The sequence below is a fragment of the Anser cygnoides genome, chromosome 2, assembly GCF_040182565.1.
Source record: "Anser cygnoides isolate HZ-2024a breed goose chromosome 2, Taihu_goose_T2T_genome, whole genome shotgun sequence".
NCBI lineage: Eukaryota > Metazoa > Chordata > Aves > Anseriformes > Anatidae > Anser > Anser cygnoides.
This window is the reverse complement of record NC_089874.1, coordinates 142,123,908-142,150,354: the sequence shown is the minus strand read 5'-3', so window position 1 is coordinate 142,150,354 and position 26,447 is coordinate 142,123,908. Positions and strand designations below refer to the sequence as shown.

The 26,447-nt window shown below is 47.0% G+C and overlaps 1 protein-coding gene across 1 annotated transcript; it reads left to right on the top strand.

Moving 5' to 3' along the window:
• The first annotated feature begins 6,123 nt into the window (after positions 1 to 6,123).
• On the top strand, positions 6,124 to 22,958 carry RRM2B (ribonucleotide reductase regulatory TP53 inducible subunit M2B). The gene is made up of 9 exons (XM_048068696.2): positions 6,124 to 6,391; positions 10,231 to 10,383; positions 12,048 to 12,164; positions 12,724 to 12,857; positions 13,933 to 14,027; positions 16,093 to 16,226; positions 19,039 to 19,143; positions 20,146 to 20,259; positions 20,695 to 22,958. Exons 1-9 carry the CDS (start codon positions 6,338 to 6,340, stop codon positions 20,845 to 20,847), a joined length of 1,059 nt encoding a protein of 352 aa, XP_047924653.1. The 5' UTR covers positions 6,124 to 6,337; the 3' UTR covers positions 20,848 to 22,958.
• The last annotated feature ends 3,489 nt before the right edge of the window (positions 22,959 to 26,447 follow it).

Below are 26,447 nucleotides of genomic sequence, written 5' to 3'. Positions count from 1 at the left end.
TATTGAAGGCTAAGGGTTTCTGTGGCGGTGATGTTCTCCCCTTTTCTTGCTTCTCCAATGCCATGAGTGTTAGTATTTTTTTCTTCCTTTTGCTGGGGAGAGCTAAACTAAGGTTCCATTAAAATCTGAGTGGAATTCAACTCTGCTAGAGTTCCGCTGGATTTTCCTTTGTGCTTTGTGTCAGCTAGTTGAGGATGTCCAGAAGTTAGCTATAACTGAGATTATTTTTTAAGAGGCTCTGTTTTCATCATTTATTTAGTTGCTGCAGGTATGAAGCACAGTTGAGATCGGAAATTCTGATCACAAATTGCCAAATTGAACAGAAAATACTGTTTTCTAGACAGGGTTGACTGTGTCAGGCTTGTGTAGCTAAGCTGCAGATAAATCAAGTAAACAGATGCAGAATTATTTCTGCATTTATTAATGCTTCCTAAATGACTCATCCTAGAAAAGGATAGTTTCAATGCATGGGGATTGGAGTATATTCTGGATTTTCTGTTGCGACCTTCAGTGTATCTTAAGTTTTAAACTTACCTGAAGATTTTACTGTGCTAGTTGAAATATGTTTTAAAAGGCAGTACTGTGCACAAGTCTAGGTGTACGTGTGTTAGTACAGAGATAATTCATACTGTATGGCTGCTGTCGTGCTAAGGAGAACAGTTTCAAAGGTACAAAGCATCATACACCTTATGCTCAGATTTCTTACTGGTGTAATTACTTTCATCACCAAAAACTCCTCTAAGGGAAATATGTAAAGTTAGTAGAAGGCAAAACCAACCAAACAACAAAAAGAAACAAACAAACCCTGTTTAGGATAGGCCTCAAATCGACAGTCTGTGTAAAATAAAGCTCCCTCCCTCACAAAGCTTTGTGAGACTTTGATGTATTAAAAAGTATCCAAGGTCCTTGGATGAAAGGCCATATATAAATGTAAAATACTGTGTGTATATATATATGTATTGTGTGTATATGTATATAAGTGTATGTGTATGTATAACATATAAATATATGTTATATGTATATATATTTCTGTATATAGCTTAAACCTTTTTTTAAGTCCTGTAATGTATAGCTAGACAAAAATAATGCAGGTAACTCACAGTAGCTCACCGTATATACACACACACGAGGCTTTCTGATGACAGAAGTGGAGAGGGGATCTAGGAATGATTTATGCTGTGGTCATTGACTTGAAATGTATATAAATAGCTTTTTTCCTCTGTACGGTATATTTAAACTATATCGAGATTTTAATAAGAAAAATGTTTATTAAAATCATACACCTCATCTCCCTTTGACTTAAGCCCTTCTGTTAGTTCACTTTTAAGATGTGATAGAGAAACGAGTTAAAGGAAAATTCTGTAATGTTTTTATGTAGTCTAAATCCTTAGCTGTTTTTAACTGCTGAAATAGGAGATAAAGAATAGATACTGCTAAAACATTATCACCAACGTGCTAGTTCCTATCCTGAAGCTAGGGAGAGCTGACGCCCTAGTGCGAACTTCTCAGGGTTAGTTCTCAGCATTGGTTTCAGTTGCTTCAGCTTACTGTATCCAAGCCAGAAGGTAAATTGCTTGCTTTGTTAGCTTACCAGAAATGGAAAACTGCACAGACTTTTCTTATCAAGTGCTCTTTCCCATCTGTTTGGTTTGGGAGTGTCTTTTCTTTCCTGCAAGTTAGTTATTTGCTTATTAAGTAACACTCAGTAAAAAAAAAAAAAAAAAAAAAAAAAAAAAGTAGTGAACTGGCAAATCTGTAAATCAAAAGCAACCCCATCTGGCACAGCAACAGTCATGCAGGGAGGAGTAAGAAATGCGATATTCTTAATCTCCTAACCTAAATTTATCTTTTAAAAGAAGTGCATAGTTGTATATAGACTTACCGCTTTTCAAAAGTTTACTTCACTGTGTGCATCGACAGAAGTGCACAGAGAGCAGAGCACGGGACAGCTCACTTCAGTTGTGTGGGTGGGAGAAGTGGACAAGTCGCCACCCCCTCTCCTGATGCAGTTCTGTTTCTCTCAGTGCTCTTCTTGGAGGCCTTGTCCAGCACAGCTTTGTCATTTTTAACACTGGGTGACAGATTGTTCAGTAAATTAGTAATAGTACCCACTGAGGAAGCTTATCTGCTGTTCCCTTATCTCCCTTTTTATATAACATCCTTATAAGCCACGGATCGTGTCTCTGTGAATTTCTGTAAATGCCCTGCTAAACCTTTCTGTCTTTGTACTCTTCATTGACACTTGTTTCTCTAGCTTCCTCTTCATATGGCAAACTACAGGTATCTGGCTTACTTGCTTTGCTTCCCTTTCCTTTTTAAGCTGTGTAATTGGATCTTTTTATGAACTCTTCAGTCTAATCCTTTTTAGTAACGGGTCTGCCACAATCAAATAGCAAAATCCACAAGTCTTAAATAACTGGAAGTCCTAAATAGCTGGCTTTCAGTATGTGGTGTTTGTTTATCCCAAGCTCTGAATGTCCACGCGCAGATAGAAACGTGGATGTCGAGTGGTCCTGCCAAAGCTTCAGTGAACGTCTTGAACCCAGTGCTGGAAATTCACATGTGCTCCCTATGGAGAGGATGCAGAGGAGACAATTCATAATCGAAGCCTCTTCTAAAGCTGACTTACATTGTGGTGCGATCAGGACTTCTTAGCATCTTCAGGAACGTTGCTGGGTCCTTTCCTAGTTGGAAATTGCTGTCATGGTTTTAATTTGCAGCAGTTTGGATGTTTTTATTGCTGAGCAGGTTTGCTGAACTGAGAAGCACAGTTTGATGTTTTGATTTTCTGTGGAATTGCCTTTTCAAGAGGATGACTTAACGTCTTGCTTGAAGCACAAGCCTGTAATTGAGACTTTCCCCTTTGTACATGGCTTTCTTAATTCAAAGCTTTTGCTTTTTGTCATTTGTCACCACAGGTTGCTATTGTAGTAATGCTACCAAGCATTTCAGAACCTTTTTTTCCTGTGACAGGGAAACTTTTTGGTATCCTTTGACCAATGACAACAGCCAACACAGTGTATGTTTGAATACTGTAGTCATGTGAACCTGTTGGAAAACGCGTTGTTGCCACAACCTGTGTTAGAGTTACTGTGCAAGGAGGCACTTTCAGGGTAGCTTTTCAGAAAATACTTATTCTGAACATACTGAAAATATTCATGAATTGATTTTCATGCAGTGAATGTTTTTCAGCTGGAAAGGCTGATTTCGCTTTGATTTATAAATGAAAATTCTTCAATTTACCTGAAATAGCATTCTTTATATAAATTTGATCTTTGTAAAGCATTTTTAAAAGACAGCTAGATATTCCCAAAATAAATAGTATCGTTAGGGGAATGAAGGAAAGAGATGTTATAGTTGAAGTTGTGATGATGACTACATTTTGGATGTCTTACTTGATATATTTTTTGGGACTGACTTTGTAAATTTTTTTACCTTGCCATGACAGAGTACTTTGCCCAAGAAGTTGTAATTCATGCTACTGTAGATTACGTCTTTTTTTCCTTTTTGTTATCTTCAGAACTAAATATAGCACGAGCCTGCAGGTTGTTCATTCATGTTCTTCCAAACGAGAACATGGACAGGCTTTTTCTTTTTGGATGATTTTTTTAGAGCGGATCAAAATTACCTTGTTGTACAGACCAAACTTTGGGAATCAAAAGCTGCGCTAGTGACTGGTCAGGTCTGGCTCTCTCCAACAGCATACCAAGTGCCTGTGCTGCTGCCACACTCCCAGTCACTGCAGTTCGATTTAGAGCTCTTGTGAAGCCACAGCCAACCAACCCTGTGAGAGGACCCATTCTGGCAGACTGGCTTGGAGTTTGGTGTTGTGCACCTCTGGGGAATGCCCCTGCACTTTCAGAAAGTGCATGTGAAAGTCTGTGGATCAGAGTCCCTCCCCACACAGAAATAAATATCCTAGGGCTTGTATGCTGAGGAAGCAGAGGTAAGCGACCTTGAGATTGCACAAGACAGCTGCTGTACTGCCAAGTAATTAGGAGCTAAAGGATGAAGAAATCTTTGCCATCCACCTTGGTGCTTGTTTTAAGAAAGACACTGCAGTACACTTCAGTAATCTTTAAGTCTTGCACAAGCATGCATAATACTAAATATCACATATATGTTTATTCTGTGTAAACTATTTTAGAATTCCACAATTGCTTTTCCATATTTCAGTATCATGTATATTATGTAATTAACTTTATATAAAACAGTTAATGGAAGCTGGGGCATTTTTGTGGGGATGCAAGAAAAGCCAACTGCTGTTCTGTTAAGCCTTCACTCTTTGATGGTATGTTTCCTTTGCTGTGTTTTTCCCTCTACATCGTAATTTTCAGGCACTATGTAAATAGACATTTACTGTGTATGTGTAAAAGGGATCGTGTGTCTTTAAGAAATTATCCTCCAATACTTGAAGTCCTTTCTATCGTTAATTACATGAATTTGTGGTATTTCTTACACTTTTTCAAATACTCAGACAGTCAGTCCTTCATCTGAGGAATTTTGAGGTAGCAGCCATAACCTGACAAGGTTAGGGGCAGAGGACTAGGATGACTCATAGGCAGGTCGATGTTATAAAATAGTATGATCAGTATGCTTGAGGTTTTTTTGAGAGGGATGCATGAGTTCCTGGGCCATTAGCACGCCACATTGTACTCACCAATGTAATTTGTCGGTGTTAATGGGTCAGCTGGGTTTGCTCTAAATTAGCCCTTCTCTAATTATTTGCTCTGGGCCAAGAAATGGAACCCGAAGACACGCAGTATGTGGAAGAACAGAACTGTTGAACGTGTATATTAAGCAACGTGTGGGTACGTTTGGGGAATAAAACTTTTAAGTCTGACTCAAAAAGAGCAGTAGTTAGGTAACCAGATGTTAGTATAAGACTATTTTCTCATGCTTGTTACGTGTTCTCAGCTACTCTGTGGTGGCTGTGAAATTTCTCAGATGCTTTAAAAAAAAATCATGACAGAAACTGACAAAGGTATGGTTAACTGTCTTGAAAATGGTACACAGATCAGTTGAAGCTCAACTGCACGTATACCTTTCTGTGGCTCTGGGTTTGGCTGGTGCTTGGACTCGAGCACTGGGCAGCAGTAGCAGGGATGGTGCCATGGCTGTGACTTCTCTGCTGAGGAACATCAGACCTCCAAGTCATCGTCGTCCTCCTCCTCAAGTGACTCCCTCCTGCTCTCCTGGCGTTTCTCTACCTTTACAGAGTGGCTCAGTGCTAGTTTTATGTTGGTTGAATGTCTTGGGTGCTCATAAACTTCTCTTGATGTTTGGCTTTCACATTTGTCTCTGCTCTCAAACTTTCGTGAGAAACCAGGCCCTCCTGCATGAGGTGGGGCTTTTCTTCTTCTGCCTTTTTTTTTTTCCCCTCCTCCTACACACTATTCAGTTTTGATGAATGACCTGTGTGCCTACAGGAAACTGCTGTGGCCAGCCTGGCCCTGGGGAAGGAAGAGGAAACCAACTCCAGCTGCTACTCTCTTGCAGAAATTTCGGCTTCTAGAAGTGATTTGCAATAAATGATGGAAACATGTTAGTAGTACTTCCACAGGCCCTGCTTACACTCACAGGCCAGTGCAAGCAAGTCCAGGGAAAGGGACAGGAGTGTGTTACAGGTGGTAAGCAGCTTTGCACTACACCTACATCCATTACATAGTTAATGGCAGGTATTCTGAGGTCTGTATTAGCTTAGGATGGATTCAAAGGTGTAATCTTTTTCTTACTTAAGTTGGAGTTTTTCATATACTTCCACCACGTTCACTTTTATCCCCTAATAGACACACTAATATCAGTGCCAGCTGCCACTACTACGTGTGGTTGTAGCAAACCAGTTAACTCCCTCCGCTACTTTATCTTCCGCTATCGTCTCTCAGCAGCTTGGCTGGGATTTTCTCTATTTTATTTATTTTTTTTTAACAAGAACAGCCACTGCCCTGCCCAATCAGGTTTCTGCCTCTATTTTTGTGTCGCAGGTGTGGGCCTGCAGCCAGCTCCGGCCTCGGGAGCTTTGTGGTTTTTTTTTTTTTTTTTTTATTTATTTATTTATTTATTTATTTGTCCCTCTGCTTCCAGAGGTGCCGTGTGTCTGTGCGACCGCTCTTTGTTAACAACACAGCCCCGGGGCCGGGCAGCCAGGCCCTGCCTCGCCTCCCTCCGGCCCCAAACGGGGCCGCGGTGCCTTCCCCCGCTCCCGGGGGCCTCTCCCCGGGCCCACCGCGGGGCCGGGCCGGGCTGAGGCGAGGCGAGGCGGTGTCCCCAGCCGTGCTCCGCCCCGGCGGAGGGCCGGCCTCCCGTCAGCTGCCGCTGCGGCCCACACGGCGGGGCCATGGGGGAGAGCCGGGGCACGGCGGCGCTGCGGGAGGCGGCCGGGCCGCAGCGGGTAAGGCCGGGCCGCGGGCGGGCGGTGGGGCCCCGGGGCCGGGCGCGCTGCGTCGTCCTCTTCCCTCGGGCACCCCGCGGTGGGAGGAAGGGCCCCGGGGGGGCCTCGGGGGCCTCTCCTCGTCGCCCCCGTGGGCCGGGAGGGGGCTGAGAGCCCCCCGGAGCCCTCAGAGCAGCGCCGGGCCCGAGGCGTGCGGGGCCGAAGGCTGTTTGCTGTGGAGAAGCCCCCACGATCTTTGTGTTTCAGCAGGACTCGAGTTTGTGGACAAACCTGAAAAATACTTTTCTGTTTTCCCTTTAAACATTGGCGTGTTGTAGCCGTAACGTAGATGGACATGCACTGGCTTGCCAGAGACAAACAGACCTGTGCTCTTCCTTCTGGCGAGCAGAACCAGCGGGTGCTGCGCTCCTCATCCACCATTCGGGCCAAAGTTGTCTCTCCCTGGAGTGCAGGGGATCTTCTGGTCAGGGAAACCCAGTTTCACTGCTAGCAAATCCTCAGCTGCTGGCCTGAAGCTTTTGGGAGCTCACAACCTACGTGGCAGTGTGGAAAAAGTCATCCTTCCTTACACACCCATCCTTCCTTTCACATCCATCCTTCCTTACACATCCATCCTTCCTTACACACCCATCCTTCCTTACACACCCATCCTTCCTTACACATCCATCCTTTCTTTCACATCCATCCTTCTTATCACATCCATCCTTCCTTACACATCCCGAGGGTTTTTGCAGACATGGCCTGTGCCGTATCGCAGTGCCAGCCCTGCCGGTGCTTTTATTTTTCATCCTTTGCTGTAAGCGATGCAGAGCACGTAGCTGAGGTATTTGCACGCAGAGCCCAACAACTGTTGCTGCAGGGTAGGAATTTTATGTGTGTATAAATATTAGTTGTTTCCTAGTTTGCTGCATTTGAAACTCAAGTAAAGAGCTTCAGTGCCACTAGGCAGTCTTAGTTCTTTGTTGGGTTTATTGACCTCAACAGCAGCATTTGTTTCTAGCAGTTGCAGAACAACAGGAATATGAAATACCGGTGTTTGTCCAGCGAAGGGCTGATGGTTGAGCGACTGGGGTCGCTCAACACGAAGAGTTGAGGGTTGAGAGACTGGGGTCTCTGTCACACGAAGAGGGGCTGGGACTGTTCAGCTTCATGGAGAGAATAAAGGAGACGGAGCCAGACTCTTCTCAGTGGTGCTAGTGACAGGACACGAGGCAGCGGGCACAAGCTGAAGTACAGCAGGTTTCCGTCTTCACACTAAGAAAACACTTTGTGCTATTCAGGTGATCAAACACTGGCACAGGTTATGCAGAGAGGTTGTGGAGTCTCCATCGTTGGAAATACTGAAATGCTGACTGGCTACGGTCCTGAGCAGCGTACAGTGGCTGACCCTGCCTGAGCAGGGGTGGGACCGCACCTTCCTGCCTTGCCTGTGCTGTGTGCTTGGCTCTTGGTACCTGAGCAGCAAGCAGCGCCTTCTGACTGTGAGCCTGGATGCTCCTCGTTCTTACGGCACGTGCAGAGTGTTTCGTACACCTGCTGGAGATGAAGGAAAAGAACAGGATGCCGAAAGGAAGCAGAAGTGTACAGACCTTGTGAATGTTACCTCCCCCAGCGCCGTGAGCTCTGCTGGTTTCCCCGGGCCAGGAAGGCAGGACCAGGACTGCGCCGTGCTCCTGCGGTGCAAGGTGACGGCTGCCCTGGAGCCCTGGCTGTGGTCAGCACGTGCTGTACCTCAGGAACTGAAATAGAGGAGGATCTTCCAAGAATTTCCAGCCGCGTTGTACCACGGAATGCACCAAGTTACGAAGCTGGCTAGGAAGCAAGTGTTACTCTGATACAATTTTTACCTGGAGGGGTGAAACACAGAACTGAGAGAGACGGCACCGTGTGACAGCCAGGCGTTGCCTGCCTGTGAGCTCAGAGATGGAGCATGTGTGCAGAACTCCTCTCCATCCCCAGCAGGGCTTAGGTGGTGCGGGAGGTGGATTGGGAGGGAGCTGCCAGCATGGTATATTCTTTGTGGGATAACTCTTTCTTACTCTTTCAAAAATTATTATTTTTTAAACTGGTATCACTTTCCAGTTCTGCACTGTGGTCCTTCGCAGGGTCATGCCATCGCTCTGAGCCTTTGGCTGCTGGAAGCCGTCCTGCTGCTTTCCTGCAGCTGGTTCTCTCCAGGCTGGATACGCTGCTTCATTCTTCTTCTTCTGTTACGCCTCTCTGAACCGTGTTTTGACGGTATTTCTGGCACGTTGACCGCTCCATCTACGGTCTGTGGATGGCAGCTGTTGGAGGCGGTGGGGAAAGTCACCAGAACTCCTTGCCTCTCTGCTAGCCTCCGCTTTTCCTGCCACACTGGAACTTCCACTTGCTCTTTCTGTGCTCCCCTTCACTTCTGTACACCAGAAGTGTTCTCCAGGTTATCTTCCTACATGACGCGCCCTGCGTGCTGGTTTTTGAACGGCTCGGGAGCATCAGGGCTAGCGTTAGGAACTGCTAGTCCGTCCTATTAGTCTAAAACAAATATGTGGGGACAGCCCCCGGGCAGCACAGAAGGTTTTTGCTCAGGAAATCATTGGGCTAGCAAGGGAGGCTCTCGCAGTGTTTCCTGCTGCAAGGGTGCCAGCCGGTTGCAGCAGCAGGTGGGAGCGCCGGCGGTGGGGCCGGCCCTGAGGACGTCGCGCCGAGGCGCAGAGCGGCCCCTGCAGCGCCCCGGTTCTCCCCCGCGACGCTTTCGGGTCGGCTGCTGCAACCATCTCTGCTTCCTGAGCGATGCGGAGGGTCTTGCACTCTTGTGATAGTCAGCAGAGACTGCAAGGTGGTGCTTGGAAATTTGTCTTGGGTAATTAAACAATATTTAAAAATCTAATAAGCTGGTAAAGCTAAGGCAGAATGGGCTTCTTAATTAAAGTGTTTTCTTTTGGAATCTGCTTTGCAGTGGGTGTGTGGATTTGTTTTTGAATGTGGGTAGCACTGGTACAGCCAAATAAATCATTTTATTATTTTCCAGGTGGAGGGAAAGGATTACTTTTTAGCATGTGAGTGGTTACGTGCAGGCTGGGTGGGGAAGGGACTTTGGCACCTCCAGGGAAGGTAGAAGCAATGATTTTAAAAAAAAAAAAAACAAAACATTTTGCTCCCCTTCCCTGCTGCACTATAAAGCCTCACGTAGTGCCTGCTGTTAGTTATCCTCCCCAGCAGTGCCAGGAGGATCTCGGAACCGCCCCAGGAAGGCGTCCTGCCAGCTAACCCCGGGATAACCGTGAGCCAGCGGCTCCTGGGGAGGCTGCAGCACGCCGTCCGTCCTCACAGCTCTTGGTGACGGCTCGTCTCCAGCAGGTGCTGGGTGGCACGTCGGGCAGGGAGCTGGTGTCCCCCAGCTGGAGGCCCTGAAAGAGCGGTCTGTAAGAAGGATGTCCGCGAGGCTGGCGATGCGAAGGGACCCAGCCGAGGTGGCCGTGGAGGCGGGCGCCGAGGAGCGGGCAGGCAGCGCGCTCTCTTTGTTCGACGGCGGCGCGGGTGCAGCCGTGATTTCCTCCTGGCACCACGGAGAGCCCTTTTCTTTTGCACTCAGGTGCCAGACGCTTCCTGGCACCGGTGCGGCTGGCGGGAGGACAGCTAGCGTGAGCGGAGCAGGGCAGAGCCGGGCGGCAAGGCAGCCCGAGCAGGGGCACGGATGGAGGGCAGAGGGGAGAGTAACCCAGGCGAGGGTGATGTGGCCACCCCTGGGGGACAGGTGAGCGCGTGATACGGGTGGTTTCGAGCTGTATCTTTGGGGCGCAGCGGAAAGCAGGGAGTCCGTAAGGGCAGCCTTAACCAGGACTGTGCTTTATCCTCAGAGCTCTTCGAGTGCTGTTGAAAACGGCTTGAAACCTCACGAGGAGCCTCTTCTCAGAAAAAACCCCCGCCGCTTCGTCATCTTCCCCATCCAGTACCCGGACATATGGAAAATGTACAAACAGGCCCAGGCCTCCTTTTGGACGGCGGAGGAGGTGAGCTCTGGGGCAGTGGGTTTGCACAATATTCGTGGTTCTGGATTTTCATTCCTAGCCCTGCTGCTGGCTTGTGTTTTGTGTGGGTTGCAGTTAATTTTATGTATCGTCAGGTCCCTGCAGCAGAGCAGGACTCCCTTTGTGGACAGTGGAAAGAAAGCTGCTTCCGTCAGGTGATTCAGCTGACCTCTCTTAGGTGTTTGGTTTAGGACGAGGTAGAATTGTGTCCTGGGGCACTTCCCTGGTTGTAGGGGGAATCTCTGTCAGGTGGCTCTTACCCTGCTGTGGTCTCTGTACCTGAAGCTACCTCCTTGCCCTTGAAAAATGTTCTGAGCAATTTCATGAGAATGCTGCTCCTTAATACCAGGCACCTGTTTTCCAGAAAGATGGTGACAATCAGGGAAACTTGCTAAAAATGCATATAATTTACTCCTGAGCACCCCAGTTAGATGCTTGTCACCATGTTACGATGCAAACTGGGAGTCAGGCCGTCTCATTTTCCCTGAGGTGGCTGGTTGGCCAGGCCTGAGCCGTACTCAGCTCGCTACACTTGCAGCAATGGAGGTTTCTGAATTTGCATGGATCTAGGGAAATTACCTGCCAGGTGACCAGCTTGTTCCAACGCAGAGCTTCTGCAGTCTTTGCTCATTTGTGAGCAGTGGTCTGCAATTGCTGAGCGGTGACGGACTCTAAATAGACCAGAAAGCATCCTGGGATGGCAGCGAGTAGCTGTCTTTACAAGTGTTATTCCATCACCTGCTGGGGAGGTAAGCTGCCCTGTGTCAAAAAAGGTGGATTTAAATAGTTACAAAGCATTCAGACTCCTGCCTGATGAGCCTTGCTCTTTTACCACATCACTGGTTCCTTCTTCCGCTGTCCTACCATCTGTCAGCACATTTCCAAATGAGTTGGAAAGTTGTAAAATCGGTTTGTATGCGCGTGTGTTTATGCATGAGCACACACATCTATTTGTATGTAAATAACGCAGACACACATACACGTACAAAAGTTTTTTTAGCCTCATTGTAGTTTTCACATCTGGCCCTACTTAACAGCTGCTGTGTTTCAGAAATCCCTCAAAACAAACAAACAAAGAAAAAAGGCCAGTGCAAAGGATCTCTTGTGGTTTTGTACTGTGGCTAGGGCGAAGTGTGACAGGTGGGAGCAGTTGCCTGGCATTTGCCCGATGCTGTTCTCGGGCAGGATGGAGGCTGAACACCTGTCAAAGGCAAAAGTGCCCTCAGTGCATCTTTTGGCATCCCCGGGTCTAGGTTTCTTTCAACACCAGCATTTATTTCTAGTAGAGTTTTTAAATGTCTCAGAGTGAGCTCTTCTTATTAATGTGTTCATACTCGTGCCGTTAAGATACCGATGCTTCCTGAAATCTGATTTATTTATAATTCAATAGATACTATTTTTATTCCACGTTACAAAAGTGTACACTGCAAAGCAAACACAGGGTGTTAGCGTTGCAGAGGGAGACAGCAGTACTGCAGTACGTCCACTGTGCTTTGTGTTCACACATATTTAAATTCTCCGTGTGCAGAGATTTCAAAGCCAATGCCAAAGCTCTGCCTCAAACGTTTCTCTAGGCTGCTTTTGTTCTTACAGAATAACAAGCACAAAATGGTGATAATGTGCTTTTTTTTTTTTTCCTTTATTAGGTTGATTTATCAAAGGACCTTCCTCACTGGAACAAGCTAAAAGCAGATGAAAAATACTTTATCTCTCACGTTCTGGCCTTTTTTGCAGCCAGCGATGGAATTGTAAACGAAAACCTGGTGAGAAAGCTTTACAGCTTGAATACTGACTCATTTTATTAGCTATTGCCTTTTCCTTTTTTCTCATGTTAATGTGTATATTTACTTCCCATCACCTCACCTTTGCCAAGGGAAATAAGCAGCTGGTTTTGCTGGGAGAGCTGTCTGAGTTATGTTAGATCAACTGCTGTCAGCAGGACTCCAAATCATGTTGCTCCAAAACACGTCTTACATCATACTGTTTATTTTTTTAACGATGAACAGAAAGTGAGGCTTCGTTCAGTGTGAGGTTTTCACTACTGCGGTATTTTGCTCTTTCCTTCCTGTGTGTGTGCGCCACCACGCTTCACTGCTGTTGTCTACACGACAAGCAGAGCAGATGTGTTTACTTCCAGCTAGCTTTCTCTATTTGCTTCAGCACCACACCTATGCTATTGACATACCTGTTCATAAAGTAGGGCTGAACTGCTCCCATCCTTTCGGCGTGGTAGAGATTTATTGTCTCTCCTAGTGGGCTTAAAGAACTGTCGCATGTGACTGGTTTTACTGTGCTCACTGTCATGCTTTTTGGTGTTGGTAGGTGGCACGCTTTAGCCAGGAGGTGCAGATCCCAGAAGCTCGCTGTTTCTATGGCTTTCAGATTCTCATTGAGAACGTTCACTCGGAAATGTACAGCTTGCTTATAGACACTTACATCAAAGACCCTGAGAAAAGGTAAGCCTCTGAATGTGCTACCAACCCCTGGGAAATCTTTTCTCTAGCCCAGTGGCACCCTGGTTGGGCAGCAGCAGCTGCCTTCTGTTTCACCCTGACTTACTAGGGGATCGCTTAAAGCTTTCCAAGCCTGCACTCCTGGCCCCCAAAATGGAGGGAAGTATTATCAGTCAAGGAACTGCCATGGGAGTGCTCAGAAGGCTGGTTAATATTTTTGTGAAGTTGTGACTGCAAGAGGTACGGCCTGTGTGGAACGTCGTTAAGCATCAGACAGGCTCCCTGTAGTTCCTGTGCTCCTGTGGTGCCTGCTATTGCATCAGCAAAGGATATGCCTCTGGAAATCTAGGGCTGCTGATCCAACTGGTGTTTGTGCCCTATGCTAATCAATGTATTTTTGGCTTGTTTATTGTCAGTGCTACTTGAGCTACTTATTTTTAAAGTAAATAAGTCTTTTTTGGAGAGCTTCATCACCTTTGTTATCTGGAGGTCTGCCTACTCTGAATGAAAATACTCTAGAAAAGAAGTATTTTCCCTCAGAGATTCCACCGTGGTGATGGTCGGGCAGGGCTTGGTTTCCCACCGTGGCATCCCGTGTGGTGCAACAGTGTCCTGCAACCCCACAGCACAGGGCTTGCGGGAGGGCTGCGAGGTTTTCCTTCAGGTCTTCAGCATGGGGACAGAGCCTGCGCTGGTGGCAGTTGTCCGGTTCCTTCTGTGGTGTCGGGAGAGATGAGCTGTATCTCCTTGCGGAGGAACTGGCTGCCATCTGGCTTGAAATCTGAGAGTCAGCGTGGTGCAGTGGACGGACACCCAGGGGTAGGAAGTCTGAGTGCGCTTCCATCTCTGCAGCTCACCTCCTCTGAGGCCTTGGCTACGCCATTTTCTGCACGTCTGCCTCCCCGCGCTCTGGTTCCCAGAGATGGTCAGCCCTTCGGGGTAGGAATTCTTACTTGGGTCAGTTCAGAGCCTAGCACAGTGGGTTCCACGGCCTGGTGGAGACAACCAGGAGAGATTTACATAAATCCCTTCTTCGCATAATTATTCTGATGTCTTTTTTTTTTGTTTTCTTCTACAGGGATTTCTTATTTAATGCTATAGAAACAATGCCTTGTGTCAAGAAGAAGGCAGACTGGGCTCTGAAGTGGGCTGAAGACAGAGAATCCACTTTTGGTGCGTATCTTCTTAAGAACTTGTTTCTGTTGTATGGCACAAAGTAATCGTACGGGACTGAGCTGCACCCCTGAAATGCGAAATGAAATGCTCCACAGATGGCGTAGTGGCTGTGGTTTGACTAAAGAGCTAGAATTAGCTTTGGGTGAGCATTTATGTTTTCATCTTCAGATAGAACTATACATTAATGGCAGCGCCCGCTGGAATCACACAATGAAAAGCGCGTGTGGGTTTCTCTTTCTGTTTTCTTCATGCCAAACAACCCTGGCTTCTTCAGGTTTTGCTGGTGGGTCTTGTTTTCTAGGACTTTCGATAGTCTCTTCCAGTTGGTTCCCATTTTGTCCTCCAGCGTTCAGAACTGGACAGCTGAAGCCTTGCAAGTCCAGGCTTTTTTTGCGTGCATGTTCATGTACACAAATTTGTGCGTGATGTTAGCCTTTTTTCCAACATGGTAACCGAGTCTGGGCAAAAAAAGATTCAAGAATCATCTCTGTCTAGCATTTCTGGCTTGCTGTTGTGACCAGGCTTCCAGCTACTGTATCTCACCTCAGAGCTGGTTAAGCTTCCCTCAGCATGGTCGGAGGACATCCTTTCCAGTGTTCTGCCTTCAGCTTACAGTGTTGGCCCTAAGGGACCGCTGTAGCTGCAATGAATAATAGGCAGACTCTGGTGAATTTTCTAACAGAAACATCCTCTTCAGGGAATCAGGTTTCCTAACTGAAAAAGCTGTGTCTGTCCTTTTCTTTCTTTTTTTTTTGTCCTTCCCTCCAAACTTTATGCATCCTATACTATTTTTTTTTAAAGGATGTTTCTACTCTTCTGTATTTTCCATCTTACTGAGAAAATTATCCAAATGTAAAACATTCTGCAAGCCCAGGCCTTAAAATTATGCATTATGAGATACGTTACGTGAAAGCAGCATACTTACTTAGTGTTTCCTTCCAGACTGGCCTTTCAGCAGGGTCTTCGTAGCTTCGGCTGCTTTCTTACGCCAAGGGCTCAGCTGCTGTGTTTGTTCGGCGGACTCTTGGCCTCCCAGCCTGTGCAAACATTACGTGGTGCTGCTGACAGGAGATTTTGTTTCAGCATAACTCATTTATGTGATCGTTAGTCAGGTGGAATGTGGTAAAAAACATTGGTGTTCGGTATTGTGCTTGGTTAAATTGTATGACCAGTCTTCCTCCCCTCCTGGGTGGAACTAACTTAGGAGGTTTTTGGTGTTGTCATATAAATTCTTTCCTTAGTAGCTTCTGCGGTACTTTTACGTGTTGCTCTTCATGTTTTTCTCCTAACGTGAATTTCTTCAGATAAGCCAGCAGATGGCATTTGCATCTTGCTTGAGGAAGTGCGACATCTGGAATTTTGGGGATTATTATTATTATTATTTTAAACAAAAATCTACGCAGTTCTCACTGGGAAAAGGCACCAGCATTTAATGCAAAACCTCTTAATGTTGGAATACACTCGGGGAACTTTTGGAGGTGTTTAAAATAGGGTACATGCAGTGACATGTCTTCAGCAAGCAGTCAGATGGTCTCGTAGTCTGAAGAAACACATTCCTGTAGAGAACAGGGAGAACTGGGACCTGTAATGCTGTGATTTCCTTGGACCTGTAATGCTGTGATTTCCTTGGACGAAAGGTGGGATACGGGTAGTTGTTTGTGACTGGGTGCAGGGTTTTCTGTTCGTTTATTTTACGGGAGACAGGCTTCTCCCAGTTCCGTATGTTAGTTACACAGCCATTGCCCTGCCTCTTAGGAGAAAGAGACAAAGCAGTAGTAGTATCTTTGGCCACTTTTTTGTTCCTTCCCTTCTGAGTTTTTTGTGGCAGTTTCAGTGCGTGCTCAGGTTCTTCTGTTCTGCTGGGCTTGCCTGTGGTTCCGTGCCGTTGCGAGTGTTGACCTCTGTGCCTCGGGGTCTGCTGAAGGATGTGGTCGGGCACAGCACCTGGTGCTGCAGTGCGGATACCTCCCCTCCAGCATCAGGCTGGCTGATGCACATGCTGCTCCTGCTGACTGGCAGCGCGCCCTTTCATGTCTAACTGAAAATGTGTTGCGTTAAACAGGTGAGAGAGTTGTTGCCTTTGCTGCAGTTGAAGGCATCTTCTTCTCGGGCTCGTTCGCTGCTATATTTTGGCTGAAGAAGAGGGGCCTGATGCCTGGACTGACTTTCTCCAATGAACTCATCAGCAGAGATGAGGTAACGTGTCACATCCTACATGCTGGCTGGGAAGGAAAGCGAGTCTCATGGGGAAGGGCAGAACTTTATTCCTAAAGGTCCCATACTTTCGCTAGAGCAGGTCACATCTGTGGTGGCAGGTAGGTGCGGAAGGAAGCCGAAGAGCAGAAAGGGGACACAGCAGGTGAGTGGGGGCAGAGGCAGTGGTTGGGCAGGAACCAGTCCAAAAGAGAATCCAGCAGCGAGTAGGGGATGCAATTCTGGGTGTGACAGAGCCCTTCTAATGCTGGCACTGCAGGAGGGTAAGGAGGTGGCAGAAGTCTGAGTGTGTTCTCTGATAGCCGGTTCTTTCTACAGCCTGATAAAGGAACTGCACAGACCAGGAAGTTGGGATGCCTGTGAAGGATCAGGCTATTCCCAGCATGTGTTTAAAAAGGGGAAAGAAGCACATCTGGGATATGAGTTACTAACAAACTTAAAGCCAAGGTGCTGCTATGTCCCTCAGCAGAAATACCTGCTTTTAAAGGAAAGAGCAGCAATACCCCAGTTCATAACGTGACCAGAAATATGGATCAAGGGAAGGGGATGTTTGTTTCCTCACCTGTTTTCCCGTGCCATGAAGGGAGGCTGCCCAAGCACTGGCGTGGAATTGCATGGCCTGCAAGCGTGCGCCTGCTGGGCAAGGACCTAGGTAGCATGCAGCTCTGAGCTTTTCTCTGGTGTAACTGCTTCAGTCAGGTTCAAGCGGCCTCCTTGTCCCACTCCCCATCTCTCCCCATAGTTACAGGTACCAGGGCTTGCAGCCAGCCACCTGCACCCATCATCTGGCCAGCTGTGGATGGGCTGCTGCAGAAACAGCAGCAATTGTTCCCCTCCATCTGCTTGTGGTACTTCACAGGGCTAGGGTCTTCTGGAAGGGAGCAGCTACGGGTCTGCATCCGATGGGAGTGCTCTTTAGCTGAAAATGCGATGTGTCTGAGGGCTGTCAGCACGCTGAACGTGGCAGGTCATGTCCCCACAAGTGCCCTTTCTTTTCACTGTTTCCTGGACTGCTGTCTGCCAGTTGGCAGCAGTTCCTTGTGGCTGAGGGCTGCCTGCAAGGCCCTGCACAACAGGGCACCGTCAGCACTGAAAAAGCTGCAAGAGCAGTTTTATTTACAGTATAAACATGCTAATGGTCGAACTTATCACAGGTGGTCTAAAAGAATAAAGACCTCTACCGTAATGGAAGTAAACTCAATGGCTTAGATAAGCTCATTTGAAAGGAGGCATCTTGTGAGATGCCTTTAATTTAAAAGGCATTTGTTGGAGAAATGCTATGACTGGTAAAAAAAAAAACAACAACCAAACAATTCTTCAGCCCTGATCTCCTTGTGTCTTCTGTTTCCGTGAGTCATCACGAGCCGATCCATTCAGAAGAGGATGTACTTCTTAGAAAGGTGACTTGCAGATGGATGGGATGTATGTTCCCCTTTACGGCAGTGTAACTGTACTTCTCTGCAGTGTTGGGCACAGAAAGATGTAGGGGTTTTGGGGCTTCACTGGCACATTTCCACCTGCATAGCTGTTACTTGTGAAGAGTAAGGCAGGGTGCACACAACACCTGCATCAAAAAACAGGAAATGCTGTTACAAAAGAAGTGGCAGTGAAAGAATCTACACTGGAAAACCACAGCATGAGCTGTACACCTGAACAGATAAATGGTTAATGCTCAGTGTGGTTTTTGAGCTGCGGGCTCTGTTCCCAGGCTCTCTGAGCTGCTGCATCTCTGATTCTTAGAGGTGCCAAGCTGCTGGAAGCAGAGCGTGCTGAAGCCAGTCACCTTTTGCATCCCGCTGGTGATGCTGCCCTGGATGATGCCCTGGGAGGCCCTGCAGCCAGCAGCTAGTGCTGTCCCTAGCAGGGGAGTATTTCCCGAATTACAGTGCTTCAGGGCTCTTCCATGACCTGAAGCATAAGGGTTTCACAGCCTTACCGAAAAAGTTTTTGCTTCTTGGCTTTGTTTTTGCCCTTGTTAATGGTAGCACCGGGTTCTGTTGCCCGTAGCCTGCCAAGTCACTCTGACTGGGTCTCACTTTGAGTGTACCCTCACGGTGCCCATGTTTTCAGCACCGTGCTCTCAGGGGGAGAGGCAGGGTACCCCAGTGCTCCTTTGGAGTGACTGCAATTCGTTGGGCCCTGTGCAGGATGGCTGGGTGAAACATAAAGGCTTGTGCCCGGCGGATTGAATTGAGGCACAGTAACCTTAAATACCACAAATCTGTGGATGTTGTGGTAGCAAATCCTTCACACTAACTGCATGTTGTGTGGGGAGACGATTTGTTAATCTTGGATGTGATGACTCTAATCCGAATCTACTTTATTGAAAATGCTGTAAGGAGAAGCAAGGGAAGCTACTAAAAACTTAAAATAATTATTTCTGTACAGGTATCTCGAAGTAGAGAACAGATAAATGGTTTAAAACGACTGCCATACTTTTGCAGGTCCTGATGTGTAGGAGTCTTTCTGCAAAAGCATCTCTGGTGAGAGGCAGGAACCGAGCAGGGCTTAGCAGAGAATCCTTAGCCGTAGAGGGGCTCCCAAACTATTACCAGAGAGGACTGGAGGAAGGTGTATGCTGATTGTTAACTTTTGCATGTATTGGATTTAGATGTTAGTGTCTGTGCTGTAAACCAGAAGTGCCCTTATGGGTCAGCTACACGCAGTAACATTGAGACTGTCAAGAAGCAAGAGGCTAGGAAGCTTAAACCTGAATGAGGCTGCCTCTAAGTAAGAGTAAACTATGTGAAGGAGGGAAAAACTGTCTTTTTGTTGTTGTTCTCTGTTATTTCAGGGCCTACACTGTGATTTTGCTTGTCTAATGTTCCATTATTTAGTGAACAGACCGTCAGAAGAGAGGGTCCGGGAGATCATCGTTAACGCTGTTGAAATTGAACAGGTAAGCCTGGCTAGGACAGCGTGGGGAGCAGCACGGGAGGAACTGTATGTGCAAAAAATAAACAAACTAACTTCTAACTTCTGAAATTCCATATGTAATGCTTGGATCCCTGATGCGTTACACCATCCTTTCCCTCTTCCTTAAATGTGACAAGAAAAGGCAGAGACTTTCTGATGCAGTTGCCAAGTAACTGTGAGAAGCTGAAGCTGGCAGGCTGCTTTCCTCCTTAATGACAAAAAAAGAATAAAGGATTCTCTCTTAGAGAAGAGTTTGTTTACCTCTGTCCTTTCAGGATGTTTGTCTCTCCCTGCTCATGCACAGACCTGTTTGTCCCCTGTGAGAGCACAAGGTCTGTTCTGGCCACGTGTTTGAACTTGGTGCTGTGTTTTCAGAATTGCTGTTCTTTCACAGAAAGTCCTACCCATCTCCAGGTTTCTGCATTGCTGAGCGTTTGGCAGGACTGTAATTTACCCTTTCTTTTCTGTTGTGATCTAACTGGTGTGATGATGATGAATGCCCCAGCATTGCCTTACGACACTGACAGGTCCTGCATCAGTGCCTAAACACGTCCATGGCTGAGTTCAGTGCTCATATATCCCTATCCTCTCTGATTTGTTGTTCCGTAATGGCTGCAAACCAAGGAAAACTGGAGATTTCTGGATCTATTCCTGCTCCCACTAGTATGGTGTGTAGGTTTTATTGAACTTGGAGCTCGAGCATTTTCTGAAGCTTGGGATCTTATGGGGGGGAAATGGAAGAGGGCAGTAATAAAAAATTCTTGTACCTTTTCCAGAAAAACATGCTAAAAATAAAGGAAGATACAAGCAACTACTGAAAACAGAAGACACTTGTTGAGTTTAGTGATGCAAGTTATTTATTCAGACAACTGCCTGGGGAGCCTGGAATATCACAAATTGTGTTGCTGTGAAACACAGGTGTCTTCTTTCCTTTTCCCATCCTAAATTTCATTTCTCTAAATGTCATCTGTATTTTAACTTCCAGGAGTTTCTAACAGAGGCATTACCTGTAGGTCTGATTGGAATGAATTGCACTCTGATGAAACAATACATTGAATTTGTCGCAGACCGGTTACTAATGGAGCTTGGGTTCTCAAAGGTAAGAGAAGAAATTGCCAGAAATGCTGCCCTGCTAGAACAGCCCAGGAAAGCTGTCGGCACAGAGCACTTTCTTAGAACTTGCACTTTCATTGAGTGACAGCCGAAACCACAACATTAATATATGTGCTTCCCTATTTAAAAGAGCAAGAACAATTTAGGCCATTGTTTCTGTCCAGCTGCTCTGCAGGTTTGTAATGGGAAGCTTCTGCTGTGCTCAAGTGCTGCAGTCCTAGAAGGCTCACAAGCACCTTGCACAGGTTAACTTCGCCAAACTTCTGTGGAGTGACAGTACTGAAATTGCTTACAGAAGTGCTCATAAATTCTGCAGCGTATTACAGGGAGGGATGATCTGCTTCGAAAGGCTTTCACTTGTTGTTGTTAAGCATTGTTACCCTTTCAGAATCACCAGTGTAATAATGTTTACTTCCCCCAGGTCTTTCATGCAGAAAATCCTTTTGATTTCATGGAGAATATTTCTCTGGAAGGAAAAACAAATTTCTTTGAGAAGCGGGTTTCGGAATATCAGCGTTTTGCTGTTATGGCAGAAACAATGGACAACGTTTTCACTCTGGATGCAGATTTTTGATGCCTTGGCAAACGGTTTCCCCATCTCACTTACCGCTGTGAAGTTATCTCCATTTCCTCTGTTGGAGTTGGAGGCTACTTGGATTTTTTCCTGGGTTTTCATGTTGTTTGTTGGAGGAGTAAATAATTTTTGCTCTATGTCATTAAAAAAGAAAAAAGGGGGTCCTTTTTAAAAAAATTTATATGGCTTTTTAAAAGGATGTCCTTTTTAAGATTCCCTTGATCCATCTGCTGTAATTGCTGTCTTTAAAGATGACCTGGATACTATTACTTTTTTTAAGACTTCAGTAGTATTTTAAGAAAGCAAGCTGTATATTTACCTTACGTTACAGTGTTCTACTCTGAAAACCAGGTGAGGTATCACTCTATGTATATATGTTGATGTAAGTTATTTTTGTGGTTTCTCTTTTCATGTTTATAGATCTGATCGAGAGTAAAAGCTCTTCACTTTCATCCTGCTGCAGATGTAGTAGTAAGTGAATGCTAGAAGACATTAGTTGAATAAAGTACGAACTATAAAATCTTATTACACCCAGGGATACAGTTTGATCTCTGCAAAAACCTGGGTTTTGTCTGAAGCAGATTTTACTCTTTTTGCAAACCTGATGGCTGTCAGTAGGAGTTTAAATCACATACATATGATCTTTATATTACAGCTGTTACTAAGCACGTCAGTGGACCTTGAATGGCCTTGAAAACGCAAGCCTGTTAATAGTGGAGAAGAAACCACATCCTGTAGTTTGGCTTGTGCTGCCTGGTTTTCCCTGCTTCTCTAAACAAGTGCCTTATTAAGCAGTCTGTAGTTGTGCTGGGCTGCGTGGCCGGAACGGAGAGCTCTGGGTGTTGTCTGTCTTCTCCCCATCGTGCCGGGTGATTTGATATTTTCCCCTTCTCAGTTTCACCTGTGCATTGATGGGAGTGCGAAGGCATATCATTCCAAGGGATTATGCCTTGAGGTGTTCCAGACATGCTCCTTGAGCTGCGAGGAAGCACCAGTAATGCACTGAGGTACTTCAAGTTGCATGTTTAATGTGAACCATGGAAAGTATTGCCACAGAAGAGCTTCTGGAGTTAGGTATTAAACCTTTCAAAAACAAATCTGGAAGTAGTATGGGTTAGCAGCATCACATAAGACTGCTGTTTGGTTTTTGATGTGTGCCCAAAAACTTCTTTAATTTTTTGATACCACATGCAGAGAATGGAGCAGTTGAAGAAAACCTTAATATACTGCAGCGATACTTGGGATGTAAGGAATAGTACTGACTTGTAGGTGGATTATCTACAAATAGATAGGCTCTTTTTTTTCCAAAGATTAAGTACATGTTCATGAGCTAGACGAAGAGTTCTGCTTTATTAAACCCAAACATTTTTCCATAATGTTTAGTGATTTGTACAAGAGCTTTTTAAGGCTTTCCTGCTGTTATAAGCATCTCGTGCTGCTTTCAATATGCTTGGCATGAGCTGAGCTGACATCAGTTACTGCTGGTGGGATGGTTACAAGTGTTATTTCCCTGCCATAGCCCTGAGTAGTGGAGTTCCACGAAATGGGTTCACTGCATTAACATAGTTCCTAGTGAGCAATTGCCTCTGCTGTGAAAACAAGCAGCAAAAATGACTTTTTGTTTGATCGCACTGATGGAGTACGGAGTGAGTACGCAAACAGTACAGCTTTTTTTTTAAACTCCTTGAGCAGAACCTGCATCATTTACCATAAGGTCCGTGCAGGGGTAGAGGGAGATGTGGAGAATATAGAGAAAAGCTGGAGTTGTTGTCACTACGTAATGTCCTACAACCACAAGAGGACTGTGGAATCTGGAGAGAAAATCCAGCACCTTTTGCAAATACTGTTCATGGCAGACAAAATGCTGCAAGTGGGTCTGTTGTTGGAGGAGTGGAACCTGTTTTTATGTCACTAAAAGTAATAAAAAGCATTTGTTTTGAGTGTTGTGAATTAAGATGAGAGTATACAAACTGTTCAAATACGAAACTGTTATGTGCTCAGGTTCTCTAAATGTACGTGAGATACCAAAGTGGTCATAACTCCCCCGTCTACCCCCCGCTTGGGTGTAAAATAGTTCTGTAGTTTCAATAAAACTTGAACGTGGAGAGGAACATGCGGTTGTCTGTTAGTTGTGTGCTTTATTGTGAAGTCTAAAATGATAAAATTAGGCCATGCCAGAGGAGCTTGGTGTTCATAGCTTTTGGTTTCTGGGAGAAAGTGGTATATTATCCTTACGCTGTCACGTACTTGGTGAGCTTTCAACTTACTGCTTCTTGTTCCGGGGCATGGGCTTTGCAGTCTAGGGAACAGACACATTTTATTTTACTTTTTTCCTGGAATTTTCTAGGTTAAGAATAAGTCTCCTGGGAGTCCTTTGGGTTCTCCATTGCCCTGTTCAGTGGCTGGGAAATCTTGTTTGCTTGTTTGGGGTAAATGTCTGCAGCGCTGGAGGCGGAGATGTGGCTGAAGCACCGTGCGTCTGGGTCGGAGGGACCTCACAGCTGGATTGAGACACAGCTGTTCAGAAACCTCCAGGAAAAGATGATCCCAGTTTTTAACACCCAAAACCCCTCATTTTCCTTCAAGCAGAGAAACGTGGGTCGCAGGAAAGGGGACGGATTGATCAGCAATAGCCACGGGTGCTTAACAAAAGCTGCCGGTGTGCCCCCAGCCCTGCTCCCTGGTCACGAACAGACCGCGGAATTCAGTAGGTCAGCGACTGGTCCCAGCTCCTGCTGGGAAAGAACAGAAAGTGGGTGAAGACAGGGCAGTTAGCAAGCTTTTCCTTAGCTTTCCTCGCCAGCCCCTAGCTCATGCTGCTGGGCCGGGGGGATTTTTGTGGCAGATGAGGGTGTCACGATCATGGCAGCACACCCAGAGCTGCAGCCAGCCCCTGGCAGGCTGACACTGCGCTGATCTAATTCTGCCACGCTTTTCTACTTGCCTTTGAATGTTATTAAACGGCGTGTCCCACAGCGGCTCCCCAGCCTCCCGGAGCCTGGCAGGGGAGCGTCTCCCTTTCAGCCCCTCATGGCAGGCCTGATGGGTGATCCAGGCCGGTTTTCCTCCTGGTGGAGCCCTTGAGTCAGCAAATACCCACGTTGCGCTTGCTAAATCCTTGAGGGCTCATTGCGGGAGAGCAGCAGTCACTGCAGATGGCAGTATGTTAATAATACGTGTAGCTACACAGACGGAAGCGTTGTACACGTACAGGTATCCTCTGCACATACTCAGAGCTGAGGGGAGAAGCCTATGGATGCCACGGGGCCTTCTCCCATCCCATCGCCCTTCACCCGGCTCTGGGATCACGGCCACGGTGGCCCAAGCCACGGGGCCGGGCCTCCAGCAGCTCCGGTCAGCTCTGCTAACCAAAATCCCAAACTAAAGTTGTTCTAGCTGAAAATGCAGCCGTCCATAACGTGTGCCTGCATTCGGCCAGCACGTGTGCCTGCTCCGAAGCGCCCCGCGGAGCTGCCCGGCCTGTGCACGGAGGGGCAGCCCTGCCGGCCCCGGGGCTGTGGGGGGACACCGGGGCCGGCCGAGAGGTCCAGCACCAGCTCGTTTCGCACAACGTGTTTGCACAGCCGTCCCACGGGCAGGGCTGGGATTCCCCTGCTGCAGTGCTGACCCTTCTCATGAAACTGGAGAGGGTTTGCGAGTGACAGACGTGAGATTCGTATGCCAGTTATCCCTTGCAGCGAGGAAGCCTCCAAAACCGCTCTGCAGGCCCCTTGGGGGAATGGCAGAGGAGTTGGTGCGATTATTTATTTATTTTTTTTTTTCTTCTTGGTGGTTGGCAGATCCAGGAGAAGTGTTAAGAGCAAGTCTTAATGTGCAAATAGTTTTTACTCGTTTGTTGAAAGCCTCTGGCACCGAAGCTAATGAACTTCAGAGCTGCAGGAGAAGTTTGGCTGCCCGGAGACATTTCTTAGCACAGCTCCAAACTTCGTTCTGTCCAACTGCTCCCCTCTATGCACAGCGTCGGACACAGATGCGTCTCAAAAGAGATGATACTCGGGTTGTTTTACAAGGAAACGAAGGAATTCCTTCAACAGCCAGCGGCCTCACACTGCAGGGGGCTGCTCGGTCTCCCCGCCCCACCGCTCCAGCATCTCCGAGCTGGGCGGGCTGTCCTGCTGCCTGCACGGCCACTGCCTCCCGAAGGCTGAGGGAAACGAAGCTCCTGGTCCTTCCTTCCTTCGTTCCCTCTGGGAGCGTTTTGGCTGGTTGACAGGATTAGTGGAAAGGTGGCACGGGCTGTGCTTGGCTTAGGACGTGAGGATGTGAATGAGCCCAGAAGTGGCAGGAGACTGGAGGGGAAAGCGAGGCGATGCTGAGCCCCTCCCTGCCTGCCCAGCGGGCCCGGCCACTCGCCCCCTGCCTTCTCACAGCCGTTTTGGAGGGACCTCTCCTCGCTGCTGCTTTACCAGGAGCAGGATGGGTGGGCACGTCCGTGTGTCCGTGTGTCCATGTGCAGGGGTGTCTGCAGGAGGCCCAGAGCCACAGGGTCTGGAGACGATGCCTGTTGGGTGCAGACAGGACTCCAAAACCACAAGGAAGGGATGCTGGATGCAACATAGAGGTTTTCAGCCAGCTTGCTACAAAGGCCACTTGCAACAGACAGTCACTGGATAGGAATTCCTCAGTAGAGTTAAGAATTAATTGCATTATAACCCTCTTGACTTTGCTTTTTCTATTTTTTTTTTTCCCATTTTCTGGTTTCATTCACCCTGGGCCTATTAGATTCGAGTGCTTTAAAAACAAGAGGTCCTTGAGAGGTGTGTTGAAGCTCTCACGCCCCTTACACTGTTAATCTACGTGTGCTCATGGTGCTGCCGCACTCTGCAGCATGAGATCTGCCAAGCAAATCTTCCCCCCTCACCCACTAGATGTGAGTGCAGCACTAGCACATGCCGGCTGCCTTGTAAGTTCAGATGGTCTTACCAAACGCCTGTAAAACAGAGAGGAACTGCTGCCACTTCTGCTTCCTTTGTGTCTTGGTGCTAATTTATTTCTGTTTCTGTAGGGCTGGACTAAAGCGGTCTGTTCGTTCTCACAACAGCCACACAAAAAGGCCAGTTTTTGCCTAGGACTAAAGGAAGGGATTTTTTTCCAGACATCTTTCCTTCTTTGTTGTAGGCTGAAAAACTGAAGTTTGCCACAATTGCACGGACATCAAAGATGTTTTAACATGAATGCACGCGCAGAAGGATGGCTGTGGCTGGGCCAAGAAGCACTTTCCACATGATTTAAACCTCAGGCACGGTGAGGCAGGTTCTCACCTGGGAAGTGTCAGTGCAGTGCCGTGAAATCAGCACACCCAGTCACAACCCAACGGGTGTGAGGCTGGAAATGTGGCTCCCATGTGATGAGCACCCACTTGTGTACAGGTGAGGTGGAGAGCAAGTTAGGATGGAGGCCTGGTTTGCACCACACTGGACATGCATTTACCCTTCCCAAGGGCCCAGCGGTGTCTCACAGTATGCAGGAACAGACATCCTTTATTTATTTGTCTATTTTTAAAACCAGGTGCAGTCCATCAGCACGGGGCCCTGGGCACTGCTGTGCCCTGCTGGTGGGGATCCAGCCCAGCATCGCCC

Coding starts and splice junctions, on each gene's coding strand:
- RRM2B (XM_048068696.2), top strand. CDS start 6,338: ATGGGGGAGAGCCGGGGCACGGCGGCGCTGCGGGAGGCGGCCGGGCCG. Junction 19,144..20,145: donor ACGCTGTTGAAATTGAACAG/GTAAGCCTGGCT, acceptor TTTAACTTCCAG/GAGTTTCTAACAGAGGCATT. Junction 20,260..20,694: donor TGGAGCTTGGGTTCTCAAAG/GTAAGAGAAGAA, acceptor TACTTCCCCCAG/GTCTTTCATGCAGAAAATCC.